Source organism: Pseudorca crassidens, chromosome 9, assembly GCF_039906515.1.
Source record: "Pseudorca crassidens isolate mPseCra1 chromosome 9, mPseCra1.hap1, whole genome shotgun sequence".
In the NCBI taxonomy this organism is placed as follows: domain Eukaryota; kingdom Metazoa; phylum Chordata; class Mammalia; order Artiodactyla; family Delphinidae; genus Pseudorca; species Pseudorca crassidens.
The window spans coordinates 100,478,092-100,504,771 of record NC_090304.1 but is presented as its reverse complement, the minus strand read 5'-3'; the positions used below and the strand labels follow the sequence as shown (position 1 = coordinate 100,504,771).

At 36.5% G+C, this 26,680-nt stretch overlaps 1 protein-coding gene and 2 pseudogenes across 1 annotated transcript; all 3 read left to right on the top strand.

Annotated features, from left to right (window-relative positions):
* Positions 1–9,889: 9,889 nt before the first annotated feature.
* On the top strand, positions 9,890–10,816 carry LOC137229751 (olfactory receptor 8B3-like; annotated as a pseudogene).
* A 2,253-nt stretch (positions 10,817–13,069) lies between these two features.
* Positions 13,070–14,019, top strand: LOC137231186 (olfactory receptor 8B3-like). The gene is given in 2 exon segments (XM_067751704.1): positions 13,070–13,268; positions 13,271–14,019. Coding segments are annotated over 2 exon segments (942 nt in total). The 5' UTR covers positions 13,070–13,075.
* A 6,666-nt stretch (positions 14,020–20,685) lies between these two features.
* On the top strand, positions 20,686–21,615 carry LOC137229750 (olfactory receptor 8C8-like; annotated as a pseudogene).
* Positions 21,616–26,680: the final 5,065 nt, after the last annotated feature.

Here is a 26,680-nt window from a genome sequence, read left to right as displayed (position 1 = left end):
ATCCAGTGAAGTATCATGAAAAAAGTTGTGTATTAATATAGTAAACCATATTCCTAGCAACATTTTTTGAACATACTTAAACCTCGTCTCACCAGTAAGGCAATAAATATATTTACCTAGATGCTTCTCCCTATAATTTCCCTATTTCTCCAATGCTTTTTCCATTCATATATTTAGAGTATCAAATATAGTGGTAGGTCAAAAATATTCTTGTTGAATTGGATTATCTTGTTTGAATAATAACAGTAATAAATTTAATGTTATAAATAATAATTAATAAAATATAGTAATAAATGACAATAACAAAAAATAAGTCAGAAAGAACTTTGGGGTATAATTTCTTTTGAGGAGTAAAGTGTGGCAGCCATAGAGAGGTGCTGCTAACTCCCTTTCAGTAGAGCCACCTGTGGGGAGCATCATTGACTGTCTATAGCCGATACTCCTTTGGATCCACCATAGTGTTCAGGCAGAGTCCATGCTTACTCTAAGATGGCCTCAGCCAATGGCTTAGCATGGTGGGTCATACCGGACCTGGCCAATTTCTGTGTAATGTGAATCTCTTCTGATAGTCAGTCTTTGTTTAGGGACTTCCTATCATCCTATTTGAGATTTTTTTGAACTGCACTGTGGTCTGAGGTTTTCCTACCCAATCCTTTCTTCTCTCTCTCCTTTCGTAGGTATCACACTTTCATCCTGGTCTGAAGGCTTTCTCACTGACTCCCACTCATTCCCATTTTATCCTTCACAGGCACTTACCACAATAAATGTCTTGGAAGTCTAATCATTTCTTAGCATCTGTTTCTTGGAGAACTCTAAAATGACATAGAGGACTTAACACTAACTGATTTTAAACCTTAGTTTTAGGATATGGTAATCAAGACAGATTGGTTTTGTTATAAATATAGATAAATCCATGGGACACAATAGAATATTCAGAAACAGATCCTCACTTATATAGTTGATTGATTTTTAACTGAGCAACTGTGTAAATCCGTAAGTAAAGAAAAATCATTCTAAGCAATTGATGCTGGAAATACTAACTACTCATGAGGAAAACAATGAACTTTGATCTCTACCTCACATCATACACAAAAATTAATTTTAAATAGATCAAAGCTATACACATGAAACTTTAACACAAACCTTCTAGAAGAAAACATAGAAAAGTATGTTAGTGTAGGCACAGATTTCTTAAACATATTCTGGAAAGCACTAAATCTAAAAGAAAAAAAAGAGAAAATGAGTTTCATTTAAATTAGAACACTCTGTTTATCAAAAAAATATTTATAGGCAAGACACAGACTGGAAGAATATTTGCAAAACATATATTTGATAAAGGTATTGTATCCAGAATATATAACAAATTAATTAAAATGTATCTCAGTGATAAAAAGATCATATCATATATTGGCAAATGATTTGAAAGACACATCCCAAACGAACATATGTAAATAGCCAATAAGCACATGGAAATGTGCCTAACTTGGTAAACCCCCTTATGTATAGTGAATAGCTGGACAACAGCTCCTTAACAGCTGTAGTATCCTCCCTCACTTTATTGCCCATACTTTGCCCCTTGAGTGGCTCTAGCACTTGTCAGGCCTTCTTCTTGGTCTCCCTCCATGTTGGTCCTTGCACCCTCTTGGAGCCTCTATTGCAGAGGTCCAAGGACCAGCTGTGGGGCATCTCCAAACCCTCCATTAATCCAAGCACCAATCCTATAGAGCTTCTCCTCTTAGATTCTAGAATCTGGTTATGCTTCTTATTCTTTCTGTTTGTTCTATCAGTTCTGGGTAGCTATTTTTTAGAGGTTATTAGTCTTTATGTTTTCTCTACTTCATCTTTTGCTCTTTCCTCCTTGCAATGTCTATATATCCAATTATCTTTTTTTTTTTTTTTTTTTTTTTTTTTTTTTTTTGCGGTACGTGGGCCTCTCACTGTTGTGGCCTCTCCCGTTGCGGAGCACAGGCTCCGGACACGCAGGCTCAGCGGCCATGGCTCACAGGCCCAGCCGCTCCGTGGCATGTGGGATCTTCCCAGACCGGGACACTAACCCGTGTCCCCTGCATCGGCAGGCGGACTCTCAACCACTGCGCCACCAGGGAAGCCCTGAAACAGGGAACACATTTTATGTGATTTTGTTGGACTGACTTGCCCATCTCACAAGATATATCCTGTCTAATTAGCACATGCCAAACCCTGATGACAGTGATTAGTCAGAAATAGTCATTTGACTACAGTCTTTTCTGCCAAAATTATTTAAACAAACTTTTCTTCTTGTAGTTACTGAATTGGTAAGATTAAATCTAGGGATTCTAGTAGTCCTGTTTTCACTACATGGGGAGAGTTCATCTGAGGTTAAAATGCAGTAGAACCAAGCAGACAAAATGCGTGGAGAGAGACACGCCTCCATGAATGGTTGGCCCTGGCCAGCCAAATAAAAGGCCATGTATATTCATGACTTACCAGTTTCACACACTTTTTGGGATTATGTTGGTTTATGTAGGCAAAATATAGTTGCAGGCATGACACATGCCTTGTAGTCTGAATGTGATATCCAATTTCCCAGCACACTCTGCTGGCAGTATGAGTCAGTAAAATGCCTGGCTCGGTCTGTGAATCAGGTTGACTTTATATTCTTTTGATCAACATGGCAAAAATGATCATTTAAAATTATTAAAATCACAACTCATATAAAACTAAAATGATTAAAAATTCAATTGTAGTGTTTTAAAAATAACTATAATTATAGAATTTGAAGTAAAAATTATTTCAATATATCAAGCGTTTTTAAAACACCTTTAGGATATTTGGAAGTATTATGTCCACAACTTGATGAATTTCTTGAAGATATGGGTAGATATGGCTTTATTATCCTTCTGTATATGCTGCATAAATACAATTTTAATTGGGAAAAATATTTGTTTTCTTCATGCGGAATCCCCAGATGAATTCACATTAAAGGCATCGAGCGTAGAGTATATCCTAGACAGATGCTCTTGGAAGGGTAAGAATAGAATGTGTCTGACGTGATGGCATATACCGTACTTTGGCCAGCGTCAAGAATGGTCAGCCAAGTGAGGCACTCACTGCTCTATTTCAACAGCCCGACCAAAAAGGCACTCCACCACCTGCTTACCAGCTACAGCAGCCACACGCAGAGGGTTCAGTGCCTGTGGTGGACCAGAGTCCCACAGGGATGCTGGGGGAGTCTGTTTCAGGTGCCCAGGAGCACAATGCTTGGCCTGTGGTGGATGCCAGGCAAGGAGTCCTGATGTTCACAGCTCCAGGCAGATGCCCTAGTCTCTGGCTCCCCATTTCATGTACTTCTGTCCATCTCCAGCCAATTTATCCTTTTCGTGGCATCTAAACTAGTTGAAGTGTGATTGCTCTAAGAATGCACAAGCCTTCTGCAAATTGGGTTTCTCTGTTATTTTGAAATATTTGAAATGAAAAAGCGAAATTAGTTCCAAATTTGTTGAACATTAAATTTGTCAGTAAAAAGAAAATAACTCACATTATTTAAATATGATTTCAACGGCAAAGTTTTAAATGGTGGTAAGAATGATCTAAACTCTACCACTGTGCATACAAAATTTCTCATTGATGATGATTATAAAAGAAATTAGAGATAGTCATTAAAAATTCTTGCTCAAGAATTGCAAATAACTATTTCAAGCACAAAGCCTGTTAACAAAGAAATTATATTCCAGAAGCAAGTACCAATTTTCATTTAGAATTATGAGTATATTTTATTTGGGAATGTTATTTAATAAAAAATGATAAATCTCATTTAATAGATATTTTTGATGTTTGAATAATTTACATTATTATAGTAGGTAATGAATATACCAACTTTTCTGATTTTACCATCAAATATATCCTGAAAACTTCATAATACATACATTTTCAATTTAATAAATAATGCAAAATTTATGTAATCACAAACCAGTTCATAAAATAGAATATTGTAGAATATTTTATTCAGTATTTTTAGCTGTTTTGAGTGGGTGGTAGACCCAATAGCCTAGCCCAACAATACCAGAAATGACAGTTGTTAAATAGCTTATTTAGTCAACTTTGTTCTCAAATTAGATTAGGTGGTAAGGGGGCATTCACTGTATAGTGATACTTTAGGTGGATGTCTTCAGCTGTTATGTCTTCAAATATTTTTCTACCACTCCTCCTCTCTGCTGTCTGGGACTCCAATTACATATGAGGTTACTCCAATTACATAATGCGATGTCTTAGGGCTCACTGATGCTCTGTTCATTCTTTTCTAGGCTTTTTTTGTTGTCTCTGGATATCATTTTGGTTACTTTCTATTGCTGTTCTTTAAGTTCACTCATTGTTTCTTCTGATGTGGTGTTAACTCCATTCAACACATTTATTTTTACATAAATTTTTTAGAATTATTTTAGATTTATAGAAGAATTGTTAATATAATACAGAGAGTTACTATATATTTCATATTTTGTTCCTCTTGCTATCTTACATTAGTGTGATACATATGTCACAGTTAGTGAACCAATATTGATAATTATTGTTAAAGTCCATACTTTATCCAGATTTTCTTAGTTTTTACCTAATGTCCCTTTTCTATCCTAGGATCCCATTCGGGATACCACATTGTGTTGATTAGTCATGTCTCATTGGGTTCCTCTTGGCTGTCACATTTTCTCAGACTTCCCATGTTTTGGATAACTTTGACAGTTTTGAAGAGTATTAGTCAGGTATTTTGTAGAATATCCCTCAATTGGGATTTCTAATGTTTTTCTCATGATTATTTTTGGATTCTGTATTTTTTTGGATTTGGTGTATTTTTCATTTCACACGTTGTATTTTTCAGCTCAAGGAAGTCAATATGGGCCTTGTCATGCCTTGACTTTTTTTTTCTTGAATATATAGAATATATTAATAACAGCTCTTTTTTTTCTTATCTGCTGATTTTAAAATATGTTATTTTCAGTATGTTTCTACAGATTGAGGTTTTTCCTCATTGTGGATTGAATTTTCCTGCTTTTTGCATGCCAAGTTTTAAGCTAGTTTTTAGTTGGATTTCCTGTTATTTTAAACATGAAATGTTGCCATATTTTTAAACTGAAATTACTCATTTGTAAATTTTTTATAAGAAAGATAAAAAGAGATTGAAGCTTGGCTGTCACTATTGGTGATAGAAACACAAACACACTGTAATAATTGGCAGGGCTCATGGAGCACAAGCTTAAATGGGAAGTGATTAATGTACCAGTTGTATCTGATTATTTTTTTTCTCGGTTTTCTTTCTTTATGTCAACTTCATTGAATTTCCCCAGGTTGGAGACATGGATTCAATATAAGTCAGAATATTCTTTATGGAAACACCCAAGCCCAATCCTGTGTAAGACTACTGACCCATCTGGTCCAGTATTAAGCCTCTAAGGTTGGTATGGAAAGGTGTGGATTGGCCTACGCATACTGATAGTAGATATTAGAGATGTGTTACAAAAACACAGACTAGTTTTCCATAGTAAGTCCTGAGAGATCTACTGAACAATATATTGTTTAAACTATTGAGCTGTATAAATTTTTACACAAATTTTCCTTATAAAGTTTTATAAAAACATTTCAAATTATATTTTATGAGGTCTAGTTTACATATAGTAAAATATACAAATATGAGGTCTACAGCTTGATGACTTTTTACCTAAGTATAAACTCATTTAATCACCACCCAGAAAAAGATACAGAACATTTCCATGACCCCAGAAATTTCCCTTATGTCACTTTCTAGTCAATAGACAAATCCCATACACCAGTTGAGGTAACCATTGCTCTCATTTCTATCACTTTAATTTTGCCTGTTATTTAAAATCTTATAAATAAAGTCATACTGTTTATACTCTTTGAGTCTGCCATCTTCGTTCAACATAATGATTTTTGTATTTCAACCATATTGGTGCATGTATCAGAACATTGTTTTATGAGAAATATCTCACTGAATGTATTTTCTACAATTTCCTTATCTATTCTCTTATTGATGGAAATTTGGCTATTGAAATAAAACCTCAGTGAACATTCTTGTACAAGTATTTTTTCTGACATATGCACTAACTTCTCTGTATATGTGATAGCCATGGAATGTCTGGATCAGATGCTACATATGGTGCAACTTTATTAGAAAATACCAATTTGTTTTCCAAAGTACCTATATAATTTTACTCTTCTAACAGCAGTGTATGAAAGTTCCAGGTGTTCCACATCCACATGTTCACTTGGTACAGACAGTTAGTAATTTTAGCCATTCTAGTGTGTATGCAGTGGTATCTCATTATAATTTTAATTTGCATTTTCCTTAGGACAAAGGATGTTGAGATACATTTTTTCAAATTTATTAATATTTGAGCCTGTATTGCTTCTTGGAATGATAACTTTAAACCGTTTTTAAATACATATTGGAAAAAAAAGAAATACAATTGTCTGTGTTCTCAGATGACATGATTGTCTCTGTAGACAGTCCCTCAAAATTGACAGCAACAACTACAAAACAAACGAACAAAAAAACCTCTTGGAACTAATAAGTAGCTAGAGGAGAGTCACAGGATACAAAGTTAACATACAAAAGTTAATAGCTTTCCTATATACCAAGCACTGGATGATTGGAATTTGTAATGAAAAACTCAATACTATTCATATTGTCACCCCACCCCTACCCTCCAAAAAGAAGAAATACTTAGTTATAAGTCTAACAAAATATATAAAGGATCTATATGTGGAAAACTACAAAACTCTAATAAAAGTAATAAAAAATCTAAATAAATGGAAAGATACTCCATGTTTGTGGATTAGAAGACTCAATTATGTTAAGATGTCAATTCTTCTTAACTTCATCTGTATCGTCAATGTGATCCCAATCAAAATCCCAGCAAGTTTTTGTGGATATCAACAAACTGATTCGAAAGTTTATATGGAAAGGGAAAAGACCCTAAATATCAAATACAATACTGAAGGAGAACAAAGTTGTAGGACAGATACTGTCCAACTTCAGGACTCACTATAAAACTAGAGTAATCAAGTCAGTGTGGTAGTGATGAAAGAAAAGACAGTGGATCAGAAGAGAGAACCTGACGTTGACCGACAAAATATAGTCAACTGATCTTTGACAGAAGAGCAAAGGCAATCAATGGAATAATGGTAGTCTTCTTCACAAATGATGCTAGAAAAATCAGATGCCCATTTGCAAAAACATGAGTTTAGACACAGACTTTACACCTTTCAAAAACAAACAGGGCTTCCCTGGTGGCGCAGTGGTTGAGAATCTGCCTGCCAATACAGGGGACATGGATTCGAGCCCTGGTCTGGGACGATCCCACATGCCGCGGAGCAACTAGGCCCGTGAGCCACAACTACTGAGCCTGCGCATCTGGAGCCTGAGCCCCACAACAAGAGAGGCCGCGATAGTGAGAGGCCCGCGCACCGCGATGAAGAGTGGCCCCCGCTTGCTGCAACTAGAGAAAGCCCTCGCACAGAAACGAAGACCCAACACAGCCAAAAATTAAAAATAATTAATTAATTAATTTTAAAAAAAAAGAGTAGAGGCTTCTTCCTTCAGCTCTACCATGCTGTTTATCCATTGAACTTCCAGTCAGAAGACCTGGGTTTACCTCAGGTTCTGTCACTAACAGTCAAATCTTGCATGGATCACTTCACTTCTACTGACCTTTGTTTAAAAAACAAAACAAACAAAAAAAACCAGAATCAGGACCAGAATCTAGGACCCCACCCAAGATCTGCTGAATTAGATTTTGCCTTCCCATTTTCTTCCTGACACTTACAGATCTAACTTTCTTTCCATTATATATTTACATTTAAAAATATATTATTAGCCAGTGATTCCAGATGCTTGCAGCAGCTTAGCTCAGTGTGACATAATACTGCAAATTAAAATTCTATTTAGTTAAAAAAGGTTTACATTTTTTGCATCTTGTTGATAATATAGTATGGTATAAAACTTAAATTACCACTGACATTGATAAATTAGAACATAACGGGCTTGAGTTACTTAAAAAGGTGCCAGGAATTAACAAAAGATACCATGGTATATCTCAGTGAAAAGGATCAGGCTACTGTGACCATCATGTAGGTAGAAGAAAGGAGGGTAATGGGTTAGTTTCGCAATGTAAGAATAAGCTCAGAGTATCTCTACACTCATTCTCTGCCTGTATTTACACTGGTTGTGTTAAAAGTGAAAGAATGACCTTTAATTCTAATTTAGTACCTTGCTATAAACTTTTCTTGTAATGTGATTTGATGTAATATAAATTTAAAGGGAGTGTTTCTGGTTCTTGCATCACCTAAATAAGAGTTCTTAACATTTCCAGGAAATAAAATAGTTTTAATGAATCTCTAAGGTCCTCATCAAGGCTAAGCCCAAGAATGTCTGTCTTGTGAGACACATTTCAAGTTTGCCCTAAGGAATTTTTAGTCCCCTTGTAATTTCTAAGGGTCTGATGAAAATAATTGGGACTCATTTTTGTAATGATTAGGTTTTCAACCATCCTATGTGTAAAACCCATATGAGGGATTTCCCACATGTATTTCTTGCCTCTCTGCTCTTTTTCTTTTTATTCTTTCTCATTGAGTTCACCTGATTCCATGGCTTTAACCTCTGTGGAAATGGTCCCCAAATCTTTTTCTCAGATTCTGGTCTTCCTCTTGAGCATTATTTAGCCTTATTTAGGTTGTATACTTCTACTTGCTTGTCCAGCTGGCAACTCAAGATCACCATGTTCAAAGCTGAATGCCTATTGTTTATGAATATTTCCATTCTTTCTGAATTCTCTCTGTTTGTAGTTAACACCATAATTTAACCAAGCACCTAGGCTAATATCTTTGGGCTATCCCCTTTGTGAGAAGTTCTGATGACTCTTTCCTTTCAGTGTCTCTTGCATGTGTTTGTTTCTTGGAATTGCTCACAATAGCACTGTTAATTCAGGGAATTTTTTATCATTCATTGACTATTGTAATTGCCTCTTGCGAGTCACCTTGCCTCCAGTCTCTCTTATGCCAGTCCATTCTGCCAGCCATTGCCATATTACTCTTTCTAAGCTTGCACTTAGATTATTTCAATCCTGTGTCAGAAAAGAAGTAAAAATGTCGAATGGTTCCTAATGGCCTCTCATAGTGAGCTGACCTTGATTTTGGCATTTGAAAACTTCCTGTATTGACCCAAATCTGCCTTTTGATCTGAGTCTAGGCAGTCAGGGAGAGACATTGAGACCTTTCTGAGAGTCTGTGGAAGTCCTCTTTGTGACATTCAGGGAGGATGGAAATTACATTCTTTTCTCTGAGCTTAGCAACTTTGATCTGAGTCTATGTTGCATTCAGCAGGGACCTTTCTGAGAGCTTGTGGAAGTCTGACAGTCTGGGAGGATGGAAGTTACTTTATTTCTCTGAGCTCAGTTAATCCAGCAGGATTGAGGTCCCCATGTAAAAGGGTGAGTGTTGAATTTTATCTGTCATGTTATTCTTCCAAACCTCATCTCAGAAAGCCAAGGACTCCCTGAAATGACACACCTTCTGTCTGCTGAGACAATCATTGATCATTAGGTGGGCCTGGTAAGCTATCAAAGCAGAAGTGGAGCAAAGATGCTGTAGTCATGAGTGGTCACAGGGTTACTGAATCTTATCCCTGTAGAACTTGCCCGTTAGTGTTTTTGATATATATTATCTTTAAAAATTCCCTCAGCCTTTACACAAAGGAGAAAACAAAGGCACACAGAGGGTTGGCTTGGGTTCATTCTCCTATTCTGTGTCTCAACCTCATTATAGTGGGATTGGGTGAAGAGAGCTGGGTACTCATTTTAATGTTACCCTTTGTCCTGTTCCCACAGATATGTCCTAGGGAAGAATGGCCCCAGGGAACGACTCTTCAGTGACTGAGTTTACCCTGCTGGGTTTAACACAACAGCCAGAACTCCAGCTGCCTCTCTTTTTCATTTTCCTAGGAATATATCTGGTCACCGTGGTGGGGAACACTGGCTTGATTATTCTGATTGGTCTGAACCCTCACCTGCACACTCCCATGTACTACTTTCTCTTCAACTTTTCCTACATTGATCTCTGCCACTCCTCTGTCATCACCCCTAAAATACTGATGAGTTTTGTAAACCAAAACGTCATCTCTTAAGCAGAGTGCATGGTTCAGCTTTGTTTCTTCTCCTTCTTTGTTATTGAAAAGTGCTGTATTTTGACGTCAATGGCCTATGATCGATATGTGGCTTTCTGTAAGCCCCTGCTTTACAAGGTCTCCATGTCCCATCAGGTCTGCCTCACGCAGATGGTGGGTGCATACGCGATGGTGCTTGTGGGTACCATGGCCCACACTGGGTGCATGCTGAGACTCCTTCTGTGATGGTAACATCATCGATCATTACATGTGTGACATTCCTCCTCTCCTCCAGCTCTCCTGCGCAAGCACCTACATCAATGAGTTCGTGGTTTTCGTTGTGGTGGGTGTCAATGTCATAGTGCCCAGTCTCACCAACTCCATTTATTATACCTTGATCCTCTCCAACATCCTCTGCATCTGTTCTACAGCGGGTGGGTCCAAAGCCTTCAGTACCTGCAGCTCTCACATAATTCTGGTTTCTCTTTTCTTTGGATCATCAGCATTCATGTAACTGAAGCCTTTTCCTGCTGTGTCTCTGAATCGAGATAAAGTATCCACAGTTTTTTACACCATTGTGGGGCCAATGATGAATCTTTTCATCTTTTCAGGAACAAAGATGTCCAAGTTGCACTGAGTAAGACTTTGCGTAAAAGCGTGTTCTCCTGAATGAAATCTGTGTTAGTTATTGATGCCAAATCCTCATAAGGGCAAACAACATATAAAGCTATGGAGATAATAGTAAGAAATCAAAAAAGAAATGTAAATGATTTAAAAGTGTAAATTAACTTAGTTATATAAATCACTTCTCAAGAAAATGTAAGGAAGAGGAGGATCAGCCGTTCACTCTCACCTTCTGATATTCCAATTATGCATATTTTTTCACTTTTGAAGTTGTTTCAGAGTTTTTGAATGTTCTGTTTTTCACTCTTTTTCTCTTTGGATTTGATTTTGGGAAGTTTCAATTGACTGATCTTCAAGCCACTGGTTCTTTTTCTAAACTGTGTTGGGTTTTGATGAGCACATAGAAGGAATGCTTCATTTATGTTACTGTGCCTTTTATTTCTAGCATTTTCTTTTGATAGTTTTTGTTAGAGTTTCCATCTCTCTGTTTACCCATTGATTCTTACACATTGTCTATTTTTCCCTTAGAGTCCTTAATATGTTCATTATAGACATTTTAATTTCCTGTTCAATAACTTCTACATCTCATTCTTATCTGAGTCTGGTTCTGTGGCTTGCATTACCTCTTAAGACTGTTTCTTTGTCTTGTAATATTTTGTTGAAAGATAATGTGCTGTCTCAGGTACTAACCACTTAGTTAATGGCTATTAGGGTGAGAATTTTTGGTATCCTGGCTAGGATTTTGGCTATGTTTAATTCTGTAGTGTCTATGGTTGCCAGAGTTATTTGTATGGAAATATGTTAATATAAATGTTTCAGACCTTACATGAAATTTCTAAAAATCTTATATGTTCTGGTATAATGTTATAAGTCATAATTCTAGTTATTACTTTAAAATGTATATCTCAGAAATAACTAAATTTCCTTGTCAATTGCATTATTATGAACTTTCATCAAATCTTTAACCGTGGTCATTTTTAAGTCTTTTGTCATTTACAGACAGTTCTGGGTGTACTCTGATGCTTTCGCAAAAATGTTCCTATAAAAGGGTTTCATCTTCAAGGAATTCATGGAAAAGACTCTGACAAGTACAGGTTTTTGGTAACTGACTATACTGCTGAACTGAATGAATAAGCATTTTCAGAACTCTAATGGAAAACTGATGAATTCATAAAAGTGCTAACAAAAGATCGAGATAAAAAAAATTACATGGGACTGAGTGAACTGCTGAGGATGATTACAATTTTTGTGACTTTCTGTTTGAATAAAAAAAAATCCCACAAGGACTCAGAGGCAAAAAATATACAAATCAATTTTCACTGCAAAGTAAAGGAGCTGTTACAGTGGAGGATCACTGGACTGAATGTCAATATTATGACATAGTATGAGTGTGTTTCATGTTTGGTAATTGCAATCATTGTTTGCATCCATTTACAATACTTGGTGTCAGTTTATTTATCTCTTGTAAAAATAAAATACAGTGTGTGTGGGGAAAAATTTTTTTTGTCAAAATATATGTACTGTACAAGTTTACATGTCATAATAAGTATACAGCTTGATATATATTCACTAACAACAGATAATTTAATCAGCACCCAAATTAATTTATTTCACTTTCATGCCATCCTACAAAACCTGGGAAAGCATATCCACCTTCCTTTATTCATTCTATGTTCAGCTAGGATGGAATAGAGGAGGAGAATATGTGGAAACAATGCAGTATATGTTTAAGTATAAAGTTTAGGCCACCAAGGCTCTCCTCCATACCTGTTATCAATTGTTGACTTCATGGAATCTTGTAGTAAAGTACCTGAAAATCCGAGAGACTCTTAGCAACTCCCTTCTAGGAAGCAGAATATGGTTATGGTCTCTGCCCTGTGGGAATTCTCTCTTTCTTGAAGGTCATCACAGGGGAACTGAGATAACTCGTAGAGTGATGGAAACATGAGTAGGAGCTAAAAAGTGACTCGTCAGATGAATAGGATGGAGAGATGGGGATACAACCCCACCACCAAAGCCCATCAACAGGTAGCCTTGTTCCTCAGCTACCCCATCCCTCTGTCTTCTAGTAAAGATAAAGCTGTTGTTTGTCCCATGCAGCTCATGCAACAAAAGACAGTGATTTAAACATAGAGGGGTATGTGTTGCAGTACTTACAGACCCTGTGAAGCAAAGGAAGACGTGATTTCTGCCAGTCTGAGTCTCTTTCTCGTAAAGCTCATATAAAAGAGAGTCTGTAAGGACAGAGCTGGGTTCCCTATCAATGTAGTTTTCTTCTATTCTCACAGATTTCCAAAGTTGAGAATGCTGGCTAGAAATGACTCCTTAGTGACTGAATTTATACTTGCTGGATTAACAGACCATCCAGAGCTCCGGCAGCCCCTCTTTTACCTGTTTCTAATGATCTACATTGTCACCATGGTGGGCAACCTGGGCTCGATCATTCTTATTGGTCTAAATTCTCACCTCCACACCCCCGTGTACTATTTAGTCTTCAACCATCCTTCATTGATCTCTGTTGCTCCTCTGTTTTCACCCCCCAGATGCTGATGAACTTTGTATTCAGGAAGAATATCATCTCCTATATTGGGTGCGTGACTCAGCTGTTTTTCTTTCTCTTTTTTGTCATCTCTGAATGCTATATGTTGACCTCAATGGCCTATGATAGCTATGTGGCCATCTGTACTCCATTGCTGTATAAGGTCACCATGTTCCATAAGGTCTGTTTGGTGCTATCTTTGGCTGCGTATGTGATGGGGTTTACTGGAGCCTCTGCCCACACAGGGTGCATGCTTAGACGAACCTTCTGCAATGTTAATATCAACCATTACTTGTGTGACATCCTCCCACTCCTCCAAGTCTCTTGCACCAGCACTTATGTCAGTGAGGTGGTAGTTCTCATTGTTGTGGGTATTAATATCACAGTACCCAGTTTCACCATCCTAGTTTCTTACATCTTCATCCTTACTAGCATTCTTCATATCAAATCTGCTCAGGGAAGATCGAAAGCCTTCAGCACGTGTAACTCCCACATCATTGCTCTCTCTTTTTTTGGTTCAGCAGCATTCATGTACCTTAAATATTCTTCTCCTGGATCTATGGACCTGAAAAAAATTTATTCTGTTTTCTATACTAATGTGGTGCCCATGGTCAATCTTTTGATTTACATTTTGAGAAACAAGGATATCAAAGTGACACTGAGGAAATCCCTGTTTAAGAATCCAGAGGAGAACCATGTTCTAATTTGAATCAGCGATATGTAAAGAAATTCAACTTTTTATTTATTTTTACTGGTGTCTTTCAAGACTGTATTTATCACCATGTTGCTCCTACAGATTTTTTTATATGTGGTATGGACTTGTCTTATCACTTCCCTCACTGCTGATCTTGTCTCATATTTGGCCTCTGTATCCCCTGCACCTCATATCAGTTTACTGAATAACATGTTTATGAAAGGAATAAATATGCTGACCTTTTTAAAAATAATTTTTTCATACTTCCATCTTCTGAGCTATTCCTAATCTGGACAAATATGGTGAATCATAAATCACAGAAAGTTAAAATTATATCTTATTCATCTAAACACAGAAGTGCCAAATACTGTAGAAATATTCTCATTCTTGTCGATACTCTTGCTGGTATAGGGAACGGGATTCAATAAAATGTCTTAATACAAACTAGTATATAGCTTGAAGTATCATCAGATTCTCTGATCTTTCCCTTTTGTTCTATATTTCTTATCAACTCTCTTTTTATATTTTGCCCTTTCTTGTTCCCTTTGAGAATGGCAAAATCTATACAATTTACCACCTGTTTCTGAGAGCCTCTATCAGCCCAGTTCATTTAATATTGAAGAGAATATATGTAGCTCCACCTTTTATTGCCAAAGATGGTGTTAATAAAGTACCATTAAAGGAATAATATGTACCTTAGGATATGTACCTTAGGATCCTAGCAAGGGGGCTGACTGGTTTATTATAAAACTTGCATTCGTTATTATCTACAATGACAGCAAATATTTTTAAAAAGAGCATATAGCTCTTACTGCATAGTTTGTTATTTATCACTTTAAAGGAAAATACTGCACATTAAGTTAGGAGAAATATGTTAGACATTGTTTTACTTATCTAATGAGATTTATGATGAAAAAAGGTGTATATTAATGATAATAAACTATATTTTTTCCAACATTTTTTGCGCTTATTTAAACCTGTACCTCAGTCCATTCAGGCTGCTGTAACAAAATACCACAGACTCAATGACATAAACAACAGAAATTTATTTCTCACAGTTCTGGAGGTTGGAAGTCCAAGATCAGGGTATCAGCATAAATGGGTGAGGGCACTTTTCTGGTTCGCTCCCTTCTCATTATATGCTCACAAGGTGGAAGGGGCTAGTGATTTCTGTGAGATGTCTTTCATAAGGTACTAATCCCAATTATGAGGGTTCCATCTTCATGACTTAAGTACCTCCTAAAGGCTCCATCTCCCAATATCATCACCTTTGGGGGTGTTAGGATTCCAACACTTGACCATAACACCTTGTCTCCCCAATAAGATAATAAACAGATTTAAAGTAGATGCTGTTTTCTCTAATTTCCCTATTTCTCCAGCGCTTTTCTGTTTGTATATTTAGAATGTCAGATGTATTTGGAGGGCAAGAAGAATAGTGGTTACCTCTGGGGAGGGGATGGGTATTGACTGAGAAGGGGAACAAGGGAACCTTTCTAGGAAATGTGTATCTTGAATTATATTTTATATGGGCATAGATATATAGGTAAAATTCATTGAGCCATACACTTAAGATTTATGTTTCCTTTTTAACGAAGTATAGTTGATTTATACTATCATATTAGTTTCATTTGCACAACATAGTGATTCAATATTTTTATAGATTATACTCCATTTAAAGTTATTACAAAATAATGGCTATATTTCACTGCACTGTACAATATATCCTTGCTGATTATTTATTTTATACATAGTAGTTTTTAAGCCTTAGTCCCATACATGTAATCTGCCCCTCCCTCCTTCCCTCTGCCCTTTGGTAACTAGTAGTTTGTTTTCTATATCTGTGAGCATGTTTTTGTTTTGCATATACATTCATTTGTATTATTTTTTTAGATTCCATATGTAAGTGATATAATACAGCATTTGTCTTTCTCTGTCTGACTTATTTCACTAGGTCCATTCGTGTTGCTGCAAATGGCAGAATTTCAATATTTTTATGGCTGAGTAATATTCCATCTTTATCTGTCTATCATATCTTTATCCATTCGTCTATTGATGGGCCTTTGGGTTGCTTCCATATCTTGGCAATTGTAAATAGTGCTTCTATGAACATTGGGGCATATGTATCTTTTTAAATTAGTGTTTTTGTTTTTTTCCCAGATATACCTCCAACAGTGGAAATGCTGGATCATATGGTAGATCTATTTTTTAATTTTTTTGAGGAACCTCCATACTGTTTTCCATGGTGGCTACACCAATTTACACTCCCACAAACAGTGTACAAGTGTTTTCTTTTCTCCACATCTTCTCCAACATTTGTTATTTGTAGAGTTTTGATAATAGCCATTCTGACAGGCGTGAGGCGATATTTTGTTGTTTTGATTTGCGCTTTCCTGACAGCGATGTTGAGCATCTTTTCATGTGTCTGTTGGCCATCTATATGCCTCCTTTTGAAAACTGTCTGTTCAGGACTTCTACCCATTTTTAACTTGTGTTGTTTGTGTTTTTTTGATATTGAGTTGTATGATCTGTTTACATATGTTGGCTATTAATCCATTATCCGTCATATTATTTATAAATATTTTCTCCCATTCAGTATGTTGTCTTTTCGTTTTGTTGATGGTTTCCTTTGCTATGCAAAAGCTTTTAAGTTTAATTAGGTCCCGTTTGTTTATGTTTGCTTTTATTTCATTTACCTTAGGTGACAGATGTAAAAAAATATTCCTACAGTTTATGTCAAAGAGTGTTCTGCTTATGTTTTCTTCTAGGATTTTTATGGTTTCATGTGTTACATTTAGGTCTTTAATCCATTTTCAGTTTATTTTTGTATATGGTCAGGAAATGTTCATCCCATTGTTTTACAAGTAGCTGTCCAGTTTTCCCAGCATCACTTGTTGAAAAGAATGTCATTTCTTCACTGTATATTCTTCACTTCTTTGTTGTAGATTGACAATAAATGTGTGGGGTTTTTTCTGGGATCTCTATTCTGTTTCATTGATCTGTGTGTCTGTTTTTGTGCAGGCACCACTCTGTTTTGATTACTCTAGCTTTGTAGTATAGTCTGAAGGCTGGTAGGGTAATACATCCAGCTTTGTTCTTCTTTTCTCAAGATTGTTTTGGCAGTTTGGGGCCTTTTTTGGTTGTATATGAATTTTAGGATTAATTTTTCTAGTTCTGTGAAAAATATCATAGGTATTTTTTTAGGGATTGCATTAAATCTTTAGATTGCTTTGTGTGGTATGCCCATTTTAACAACATTAATTGTTTGAATCCAAGAGCACAGGATATCATTTCATTTCTTTGTATCATATTCAGTTTCCTTTATCAGTGTTTTATATTTTCCAGATTACACATCTTTCACCTCTTTGGTTTAGTTTCTTCCTATGTATTTTATTCTTTTTCAAACTATTTTAAATGGGCTTTATTTTTTACTTTCTTTTTCTGATAGTTTATTGTGTATGGAAACTCAACAGATTTCTGTATGTTAGTCTTGTATCCCGCAACATTGCTGAATTCATTTATTCTAATAGCTTTGGGGTGGAGACTTCAGCATTTTCTATATAATGTATCATGTCATCTGCAAATAGTGGCAATTTTACTTCTTCCCTTCAAATTAGGATACCTCATTTCTTTTTCTTGTGTGATTGCTGTGGCTAGGACTTCCAATTCTGTGTTAAATAGAAGTTGCAAGACTGGTATCCTTGTATGGTTCCTGAATTTAGAGGAAAGGCTTTCAGCTTTTCACCATTATGATGTTACATGTGGATTCATCATAAATGGCCTTTATTATGTTGAGATATGTTCCCTCAATACCCACTTTGCTAAGTGTTTTTTATCATGACTGGATGTTGAATTTTGTCAAATGTTTTTTCTGTCTATTGAGATGATTGTGTGACTTTTATTCTTCCCTTTTTTTTTTTTTTTTTTTTGCGGTATGCAGGCCTCTCACCGCTGTGGCCTCTCCCGTCGTGAAGCACAGGCTCTGGACGCGCAGGCCCAGTGGCCATGGCCCACAGGCCCAGCCACTCTGCGGCATGTGGGATCCTCCCAGACCAGGTCACGAACCCGTATCCCCTGCATCGGCAGGCAGACCCCCAACCACTGCGCCACCAGGGAAGCCCATATTCTTCCTTTTCTTAATGTGGTTTATCACATTGATTGATTTGTGAATGCTGAACCATCCTTGTGACTGTAGACTAAATCCAACTTGATCATGGTGTATGATCCTTTTTATATATTGTTAGATTTGGTTTGCTAATATTTTTTTAAGGATTTTTGCATCTATATTTGTCAGAGATATTGGCCTCTACCTTCCCTTTTTTGTAGTGTCTTTGCTTGATTTTGGTATCAGGGTAATGGTGGCCCTGTAGAATGAGTTTGATAATGTTCTGTCCTCTTCATTTTTTGGAACAGTTTGAGAAAGATAGGTATTATTTCTTCTTCATATTTTTGGTAGAATTCCCCTGTAAAGCTGTTCAGTCTTGGGCTTCCCCCACCGCCACCCCGGGAGACATTTAATTGCAAATTCAATTTCACTACTAGTGGTCAGTTCAAATTGCCTGTTTCTTCTTGATTCTATCTTGGAAGGTTGTATGTTTCTAGAAATTTGTCCATTACTTTTAGGTTGTCCAATTTGTTGGCATATAACTGTTTGCAACATTCTCTTATGATATTTTGTATCTCTGTGGTATCAGTTGTTCTTTCTCTTCTTTCTTTTCTTATTTTGTTTATTTGGGTTTTCTATATTTTCTTCCTGGTGAGCTTGGCTGGTGGTTTATCTTTTTTTTTTTTTAAAATCTTTCAAAAAAATAGCTCTGTTTCCCTGATCTTTTCTGTTGTTTTTTCTATTTCTATTTTATTTATTTCCTCTCTGAACTTTATTATTTCCTTCCTTCTCCTGGACTTTGGGCTTTCTTACTTCTTATTCTAATTCTTTTAGGTGGTAGATTAGGTTGTTTACTTGAGATTTTTCTTTCTTGAGGAAGACTTGTATCACTATAAACTTCCCTCTTAGAACTGCTTTTGCTGCATCCCATAGATTTTGGATTGTGTTGTTTCCATTTTCATTTGTTTCAAAGTATTTTCTGATTTACTCTTTGATTTCTTCATTGACCAATTGCTTTTTTAGTAGCACGTTGTTTAGTCTCCATGTGTTTGTGGTTTTCCCATTTTTCTTTATGTAATTGATTTTTAGTTTTATACCATGTGGTTGGAAAAATGCTTGATATAAGTTCTGTCCTTTAAAATTTGTTGAGACTTGTTTTGTGCCCTACCATGTGATCTATCCTATAATACACAGAACACAACAAAGAATTATCCACTTCAAAATACCATTAGCGCTAATTTGAGAAATCCTGCTATAATGAATATGGATTAATAGCAATGGGAACACTTCTCAGGTTCCTATTATATGTCAGGCATGTTCCTAATAAACTTTGGGTGATTTAACTAATTTAATCCACAAAACAGCCCTATGAGATAGCTCTTTTGCTAGCCTCATTTTATATACATAGGGATAAGTATATAAAAATATGCAAGGATCAGAGAGGTTATATGATTATCTATGGTCTTACAATTAAGAAGTTTAACAGCCAGATTTAAACTAAGTCTGACTTAAGGGGCACATTCTTTTAACCATTTTGCTACAACACGTCTTCACAGAGGTGAAATCCATAAGCATGGACAGTGCTAAAGCTATGATACACTATTTCACTAATGCAATCCCAGAGGCTCTAGGAAAGTGCTAGTAAAGGCAAGTGATCATGCCCCATATGTTCCTTTTTTAGAACTGTGCATAGACACCAGGAGATGATGAAGAAAGTACAAAAGGGGCACCAATTTTTCTGCATTGGGGGTTAAGAATTCTCATTGTGAAATTATAAACTGAGTAGAACATTGTGTCTCCAAGGATCTATGTTACAGGATGGAAACACAAACTCAGTAATTTCTACCCTCAGTGGGCTCACTTAACTTGAAAGGAAATCACGAGGGATAGAATAATTTTCTGTGCTTCCAATCAATTTTCCCAGAACTATAGGGCATGGAAGAGAATCTCATTTGAATCAACTGATTGTTCTGGAGCTCATATAAGGTTGCTTTCCTCCTTGCAAGTGAAGAGGACCTTCTGGGTAAATTCTCAAATAGAAATTATGGCTTGTTCCCCAGCATACCTCTTTTAGCAAGTCAAAGACTGAGGACCGTGCTGGTGGATACTGCCTCCTTCATTGTCAGAAACTTTGACCCTCTCAGGACTGTAAGGCAGAAGGGGCCTTAAGGTTCAATGGCAGTGAAGCATTCAGAAAAAAGGTGAGGGTTGAATCAACCCCCTTTTCTTTTCAGACCCCAAACTACATAAATCAATGGTTGTGGGGAACACTACCTGTTTAATTGCTCTTTTCAGCCCTGATCCTTAACGGACATGGGGGAGAAGGGAGAAAATGACATGCAGAGACACTGGGAGTCTACTAGCATGATTTCTGAACAGAGAAAAACAACAGTAGTAAGGGTAGAAAGGAGAAAATGAGGAATCATCAATCATTGCTTTTTGGATGTCTTAATGTATGTCTTTATAAAAGTGAGATTATAAATGAGCAGATCCAGCTCTCCCTTGGAAAACAAAGAGGAAAAGTCCATTGTTAATGTCAGTTTCTACCCCTGTTCCTGCAGATCACAATTGGGCAATTAATGGCTATGGAAAATGCCTACTCTGTGACTGAGTTTATCCTTATGGGATTCACAGACCAACCTGAACTCCAACTACTCTTGTTTTTCCTGTTTCTGGTGAACTACATGGTCACTGTGGTAGGCAGTTTGTGCTTGATGAATCTAATTTGTCTAAATTCACACCTTCTCACCCCCATGTATTTTTTCGGCTTTAATCTGTCCTTTATTGATCTCTGTTACTCATGTGTCTTTACCCCAAAATGCTAAAGAGATTTATTTCAGAGAAGAACATCATCTCCTTTACAGGATGCATGTCTTAGCTATTTTTTTTCTGATTTTTTGTCAACTCTGAGTGCTATGTGTAGACAGCCATGGCCTGTGATCACTATGTGTCCATCTGTAAGCCACTGCTGTACACAGTCACCATGTCCCCTCAAGTCTGTTCTCTGCTTATGTCTGGTTCATATGTGACGGGGTTTGCTGGTGTTGTGGTCCACACAGGGTGTATGATCAGGCTGATCTTCTGTGATTCCAACATCATCAACCATTACCTGTGTGACATCTTCCACCTCCTCCAGCTCTCCTGCAGCAGCACCTTTGCCAATGAACTTGTGGTTTCTGTTGTTGTGGGTACAGTTGTCATGGTATCTAGCTTCAATATCTCTGTTTCTTATACCTTGATTCTTTTCAACATCCTTCACATACCATCAGATAAAGGTTGGTCCAAAGCCTTCAGCACCATGGCTCCACATAATAACAGCTGGTCAATTCCATAGACTTGGGCTGCTCATTCATGTCAAGCCATCATTTGCTGGGTCTGTGGGTCAGGGGAAATTTTTCTCAGTGTTTTACGCCAATGTAGTACCCATGTTGAACACTCTCATTTATAGCCTCAGGAACAAGGATGTCAAAATTGCTCTGAAGAAAACCATGAAGAGAATTACAAACTGAGCTGAACCATTTATACCTCCATTTTTGTCTTTTCCTTCTCTTCCTGCTCCACTTTATTTTCTTCCTACTATTCTTTTTTTTTCTTCATTTGTCTTTCTAAATTCTTCTTGGCAGGATTTCTTCTCTAATTTCTTTTATTTTCTTTTCTTGCCACATGATGTAACCCCATGGGCCTATTCTTGGACTAGAGGGTCATTCTCAGCCCTTAGTAACCCTATACAAGTTGGAGACAATGGGCCAATAACCTTTCCCATCTAAGGATAACACTACTTACTTCTTTTCTTGTGTCTTTCCCATCCAAGGTAAGCCATGGAGGGGTATGCTGTCTAACCAATTTTTTTCTTTCTTGGTTTCATTACACAGCACCCTTTCCTGTTTCAATGATTTATTACTTACAATTTCATAAAACAGAGAAGGAATGACAAAAATTGTGGGTATGCTAAACTTGTAAATATTTCCAGAATTTATCAGAGTTCTTTTATTAATCACTCTTATTCTAGATTTTCAGTATGCATATATATATAGCAATTGAATATTTTGTTGAACTAAGGTTCTTTATTCTTGAGAATGCTTGAGAATGTATCAGCTACACTATTCTGCTCACCTTTCACAATACACACCAATAACAAACGCCTCTGTTTATGGTATTGGTCAACTGATATTTTGTCAGAAATGTAATTGAAATTGTTATCAACTTGTCTACATATCTGTGGATTGTGATTGTGATTAAAAATTAACCAATAGTATTTTTGGCTACAGAATAGATTGTCACATGTAATGTCAGGATTCTCTGTCTAACTGCAAAACACGGGTTCACCTTTGCAAAGGAAGATTTATTTGCTGCTTTCAAAACACAAACAATAATATATGGCAAAACCTTGTCCTACTGGACAACATGGTAATTGACTTTCAACATGGTAATTTGAACTCCTCCCTTTTGTCTCTCAGAAGGAAAATCTGTACTCCATAACAGATTACTCCATGGTAATTTGTAATTTGACTCCTCCCTTTTCAACATGGTAATTTGACTCCTCCCTTTTGTCTCTCAGAAGGAAAATCTGTACTCCATAACAGACTACTCCATGGTAATTTGTAATTTGACTCCTCCCTTTTCAACATGGTAATTTGACTCCTCCCTTTTGTCTCTCAGAAGGAAAATCTGTACTCCATAACAGATTACTCCATGGTAATTTGTAATTTGACTCCTCCCTTTTCAACATGGTAATTTGACTCCTCCCTTTTGTCTCTCAGAAGGAAAATCTGTACTCCATAACAGATTACTCCATAATCTGTACTTTAATTCCTATTAAAAGATAAGTCTCCTCATCCTGTTTTATAGATAAGGAAGTAGTTATATGACTTAATCAAGATCCTACAGCTAATGATGCAGAGCCCAGTTTTTGAACCCAATGTTCATCTCACAAAGAAATGGAATGAAAGAAAGAATTGTGAAGGGACAGATAGAGCTCCTAGAGCATTGTTTCTGAATGAGTTTGAAAGTGGGAGTTTTCCTCAGCCATGATTGCTGTGGCAGAGGGATGTTCTACAAGGCTCTGGTGCCTAACTAGAAAAGTGTACCTGCTTTTATGCCAATACCATACTGTCCTGATTACTGTAGCTTTGTAGTATAGTCTGAAGTCAGGGAGCCTGATTCCTCCAGCTCCGTTTTTCCTTCTCAAGATTCCTTTGGCTATTCAGGGCCTTTTGTGTTTCCATACAAATTGTGAAATTTTTTGTTCTATTCTGTGAAAAATGCCAGTGGTAGTTTGATAGGGATTGCATTGAATCTGTACATTGCTTTGGGTCATATAGTCATTTTCACAGTGTTCATTCTTCAAATCCAAGAACATGGTATATCTCTCCACCTATTTGTATCATCTTTAATTTCTTTCATCAGTGTCTTACAATTTTCTGCATACATGTCTTTTGTCTCCTTAGGTAGGTTTATTCCTAGATATTTTATTCCTTTTGTTGCAATGGTAAATGGCAGTGTTTCCTTAATTTCTCTTTCAGATTTTTCATCATGAGTGTATAGGAATGCAACACATTTCTGTGCATTAACTTTGTATCCTGCAACTTTACCAAATTCATTATTTAGCTCTAGAAGTTTTCTGGTAGCATCTTTAGAATTCTCTATGTATAGTATCATTTCATCTGCAAACAGTGACAGCTTTACTTCTTCGTTTCCAATTTGTATTCCTTTTATTTCTTTTTCTTCCCTGATTGCTGTGGCTAAACTTCCAAAACAATGTTGAATAATAGCGGTGAGAGTGGGTAACCTTGTCTTGTTCCTGATGTTAGTGGAAATGGTTTCAGTTTTTCACCACTGAGAACGATGTTGGCTGTGGGTTTGTCGTATATGGCCTTTATTATGTTGAGGAAAGTTCCCTCTATGTCTACTTTCTGGAGGGTTATCATAAATGGGTGTTGAATTTTGTCAAAAGCTTTCTCTGCATCTATTGAGATGATCATATGGTTTTTCTCCTTCAATTTGTTAACACGGTGTATCACATTGATTGATTTGCATATATTGAAGAATCCTTGCATTCCTGGGATAAACCCCACTTGATCATGGTGTATGATCCTTTTAATGTGCTGTTGGATTCTGTTTGCTAGTATTTTGTTGAGGATTTTTGAATCTATGTTCATCAGTGATATGGGCCTGTAGTTTTTTCTTTGTGACATCTTTGTCTGGTTTTGGTATCAGGGTGATGGTGGCCTCGTAGAATGGGTTTTGGAGTGTTCCTCCCTCTGCTATATTTTGGAAGAGTTTGAGAAGGATAGATGTTAGCTCTTCTCTAAATGTTTGATAGAATTCACATGTGAAGCCATCTAGTCCTGGGTTTTAGTTTGTTGGAAGATTTTTAATCACAGTTTCAATTTCTTGCTTGTGATTGGTCTGTTCATACTTTCTATTTCTTCCTCGTTCAGTCTCGGAAGGTTGAGCATTTCTAAGAATTTGTCCATTTCTTCCAAGTTGTCCATTTTATTGGCATATAGTTGCTTGTAGTAATCTCTCATGATCCTTTGTATTCCTGCAGTGTCAGTTGTTACTTCTCCTTTTTCATTTCTAATTCTATTGATTTGAGTTTTCTCCCTCTTTTTCTTGATGAGTCTGGCTAATGGTTTATCAATTTTGTTTATCTTCTCAAAGAACCAGATTTTAGTTTTATTGATCTTTGCTATCATTTCCTTCACTTCTTTTTATTTCTGATCTGATCTTTATGATTTCTTTCCTCTGGCTAACTTTGGGGGGGCTTTTGTTCTTCTTTCTCTAATTGCTTTAGGTGTAAGGTTAAGCATGTATTTGAGATGTTTCTTGTTTCTTAAGGTAGGAGTGTATTGCTATAAACTTCCCTCTTAGAACTGCTTTTGCTGCAACCCATAGGTTTTGGGTCATCATGTTTTCATTGTCATTTGTTTCTAGGTATTTTTTGATTTCCTCAGTGATCTCTTGGTTATTAAGTAGTGTATTGTTTAGCCTCCATGTGTTTGTATTTTTTACAGATTTTTTCCTGTAATTGGTATCTAGTCTCATAGCGTTGTGGTCAGAAAAGATATTTGAAACGATTTCAATTTTCTTAAATTTACCAAGGCTTGATTTGTGACCCAAGATATGATCTATCGTGGCGAATGTTCCAAGAGCACTTAAGAAGAATGTGTATTCTGTTGTTTTTGGATGGAATGTCCTATAAATATCAATTAAGTCCATCTTGTTTAATGTATCATTTAAAGCTTGGTTTCCTTATTTATTTTCATTTTGGACGATCTGTCCATTGGTAAAGTGGGGTGTTAAAGTCCCCTACTATGATTGTGTTACTGTCGATTTCCCCTTTTGTGGCTGTTAGTATTTGCCTTATGTATTGAAGTGCTCCTATGTTGGGTGCATATATATTTACAATTGTTATATCTTCTTTTTGGATTGTTAAATCTTTTTTCACACTGTATGACAGTCTCTAGATCCATCCACGTCTCTACAAATGACCCAATTTCATTCCTTTTTATGGCTAATATTCCATTGTATATATGTACCACATCATCTTTACCTATTCATCTGTCAATGGGCATTTACGTTGCTTCCATGACCTGGCTATTGCAAACACTGCTGCAATGAACATTGGCATGCATGTGTCTTTTTGAATTATGGTTTTCTCTGGGTATATGCCCAGGAGTGGAATTGCTGGATCATATGGTAATTCTATTTTTAATTTTTTAAGGAACCTCCATACTGTTTTCCATAGTGGCTCTATCAATTTACATTCCCACCAACAGTGCAAGGGGGCTCCCTTTCCTCCACACCCTCACCAGCATTTGTTGTTTGTAGATTTTCTGATGATGCCCATTCTAACTGGTGTGAGGTGATGCCTCATTGTAGTTTTGATTTGCATTTCTCCAACAATTAGTGATGTTGAGCAGCTTTTCATGTGCCTCTTGGCCATCTGTATGTCTTCCATGGAGAAATGTCTATTTAGGTCTTCTGCCCATTTTTGGATTGGGTTGTTTTTTTAATATTGAGCTGCATGAGCTGTTTATATATTTTATAGATTAATCCTTTGTTGATTCGTTTGTAAGTATTTTCTCCCATTCTCAGGGTTGTCTTTTCGTCTTGTTTAGGATTTCCTTTGCTGTGCAAAGGCTTTTAAGTTTCATTAGTTCCCATTTGTTTTTGTTTTCATTTCCATTACTCTAGGTGGTGGATCAAAAAGGATCGTCCTCTAATTTATGTCAAAGAGTGTTCTTCCTATGTTTTCTCTAAGAGTTTTATAGTGTCCAGTCTTACATTTAAGTCTCTAATCCATTTTGAGTTTATTCTTGTATATGGTGTTAGGGAGTGTTTTAATTTCATTCTTTTACATGTAGCTGTCCAGTTTCCCCAGCACTGTCTTTTCTACATTGTATATTCTTTGTCATACATTAGTTGACCATAGGTGTGTGGATTTACCTCTGAGCTTTCTATTTTATTCCATTGATCTATGTTTCTGTTTTTGTGCCAGTTCCATATTGTCTTGATTACTGTAGTTTTATATTATAGTCTGAAGGCAGAGACTTTGATTTCTCCAGCTCC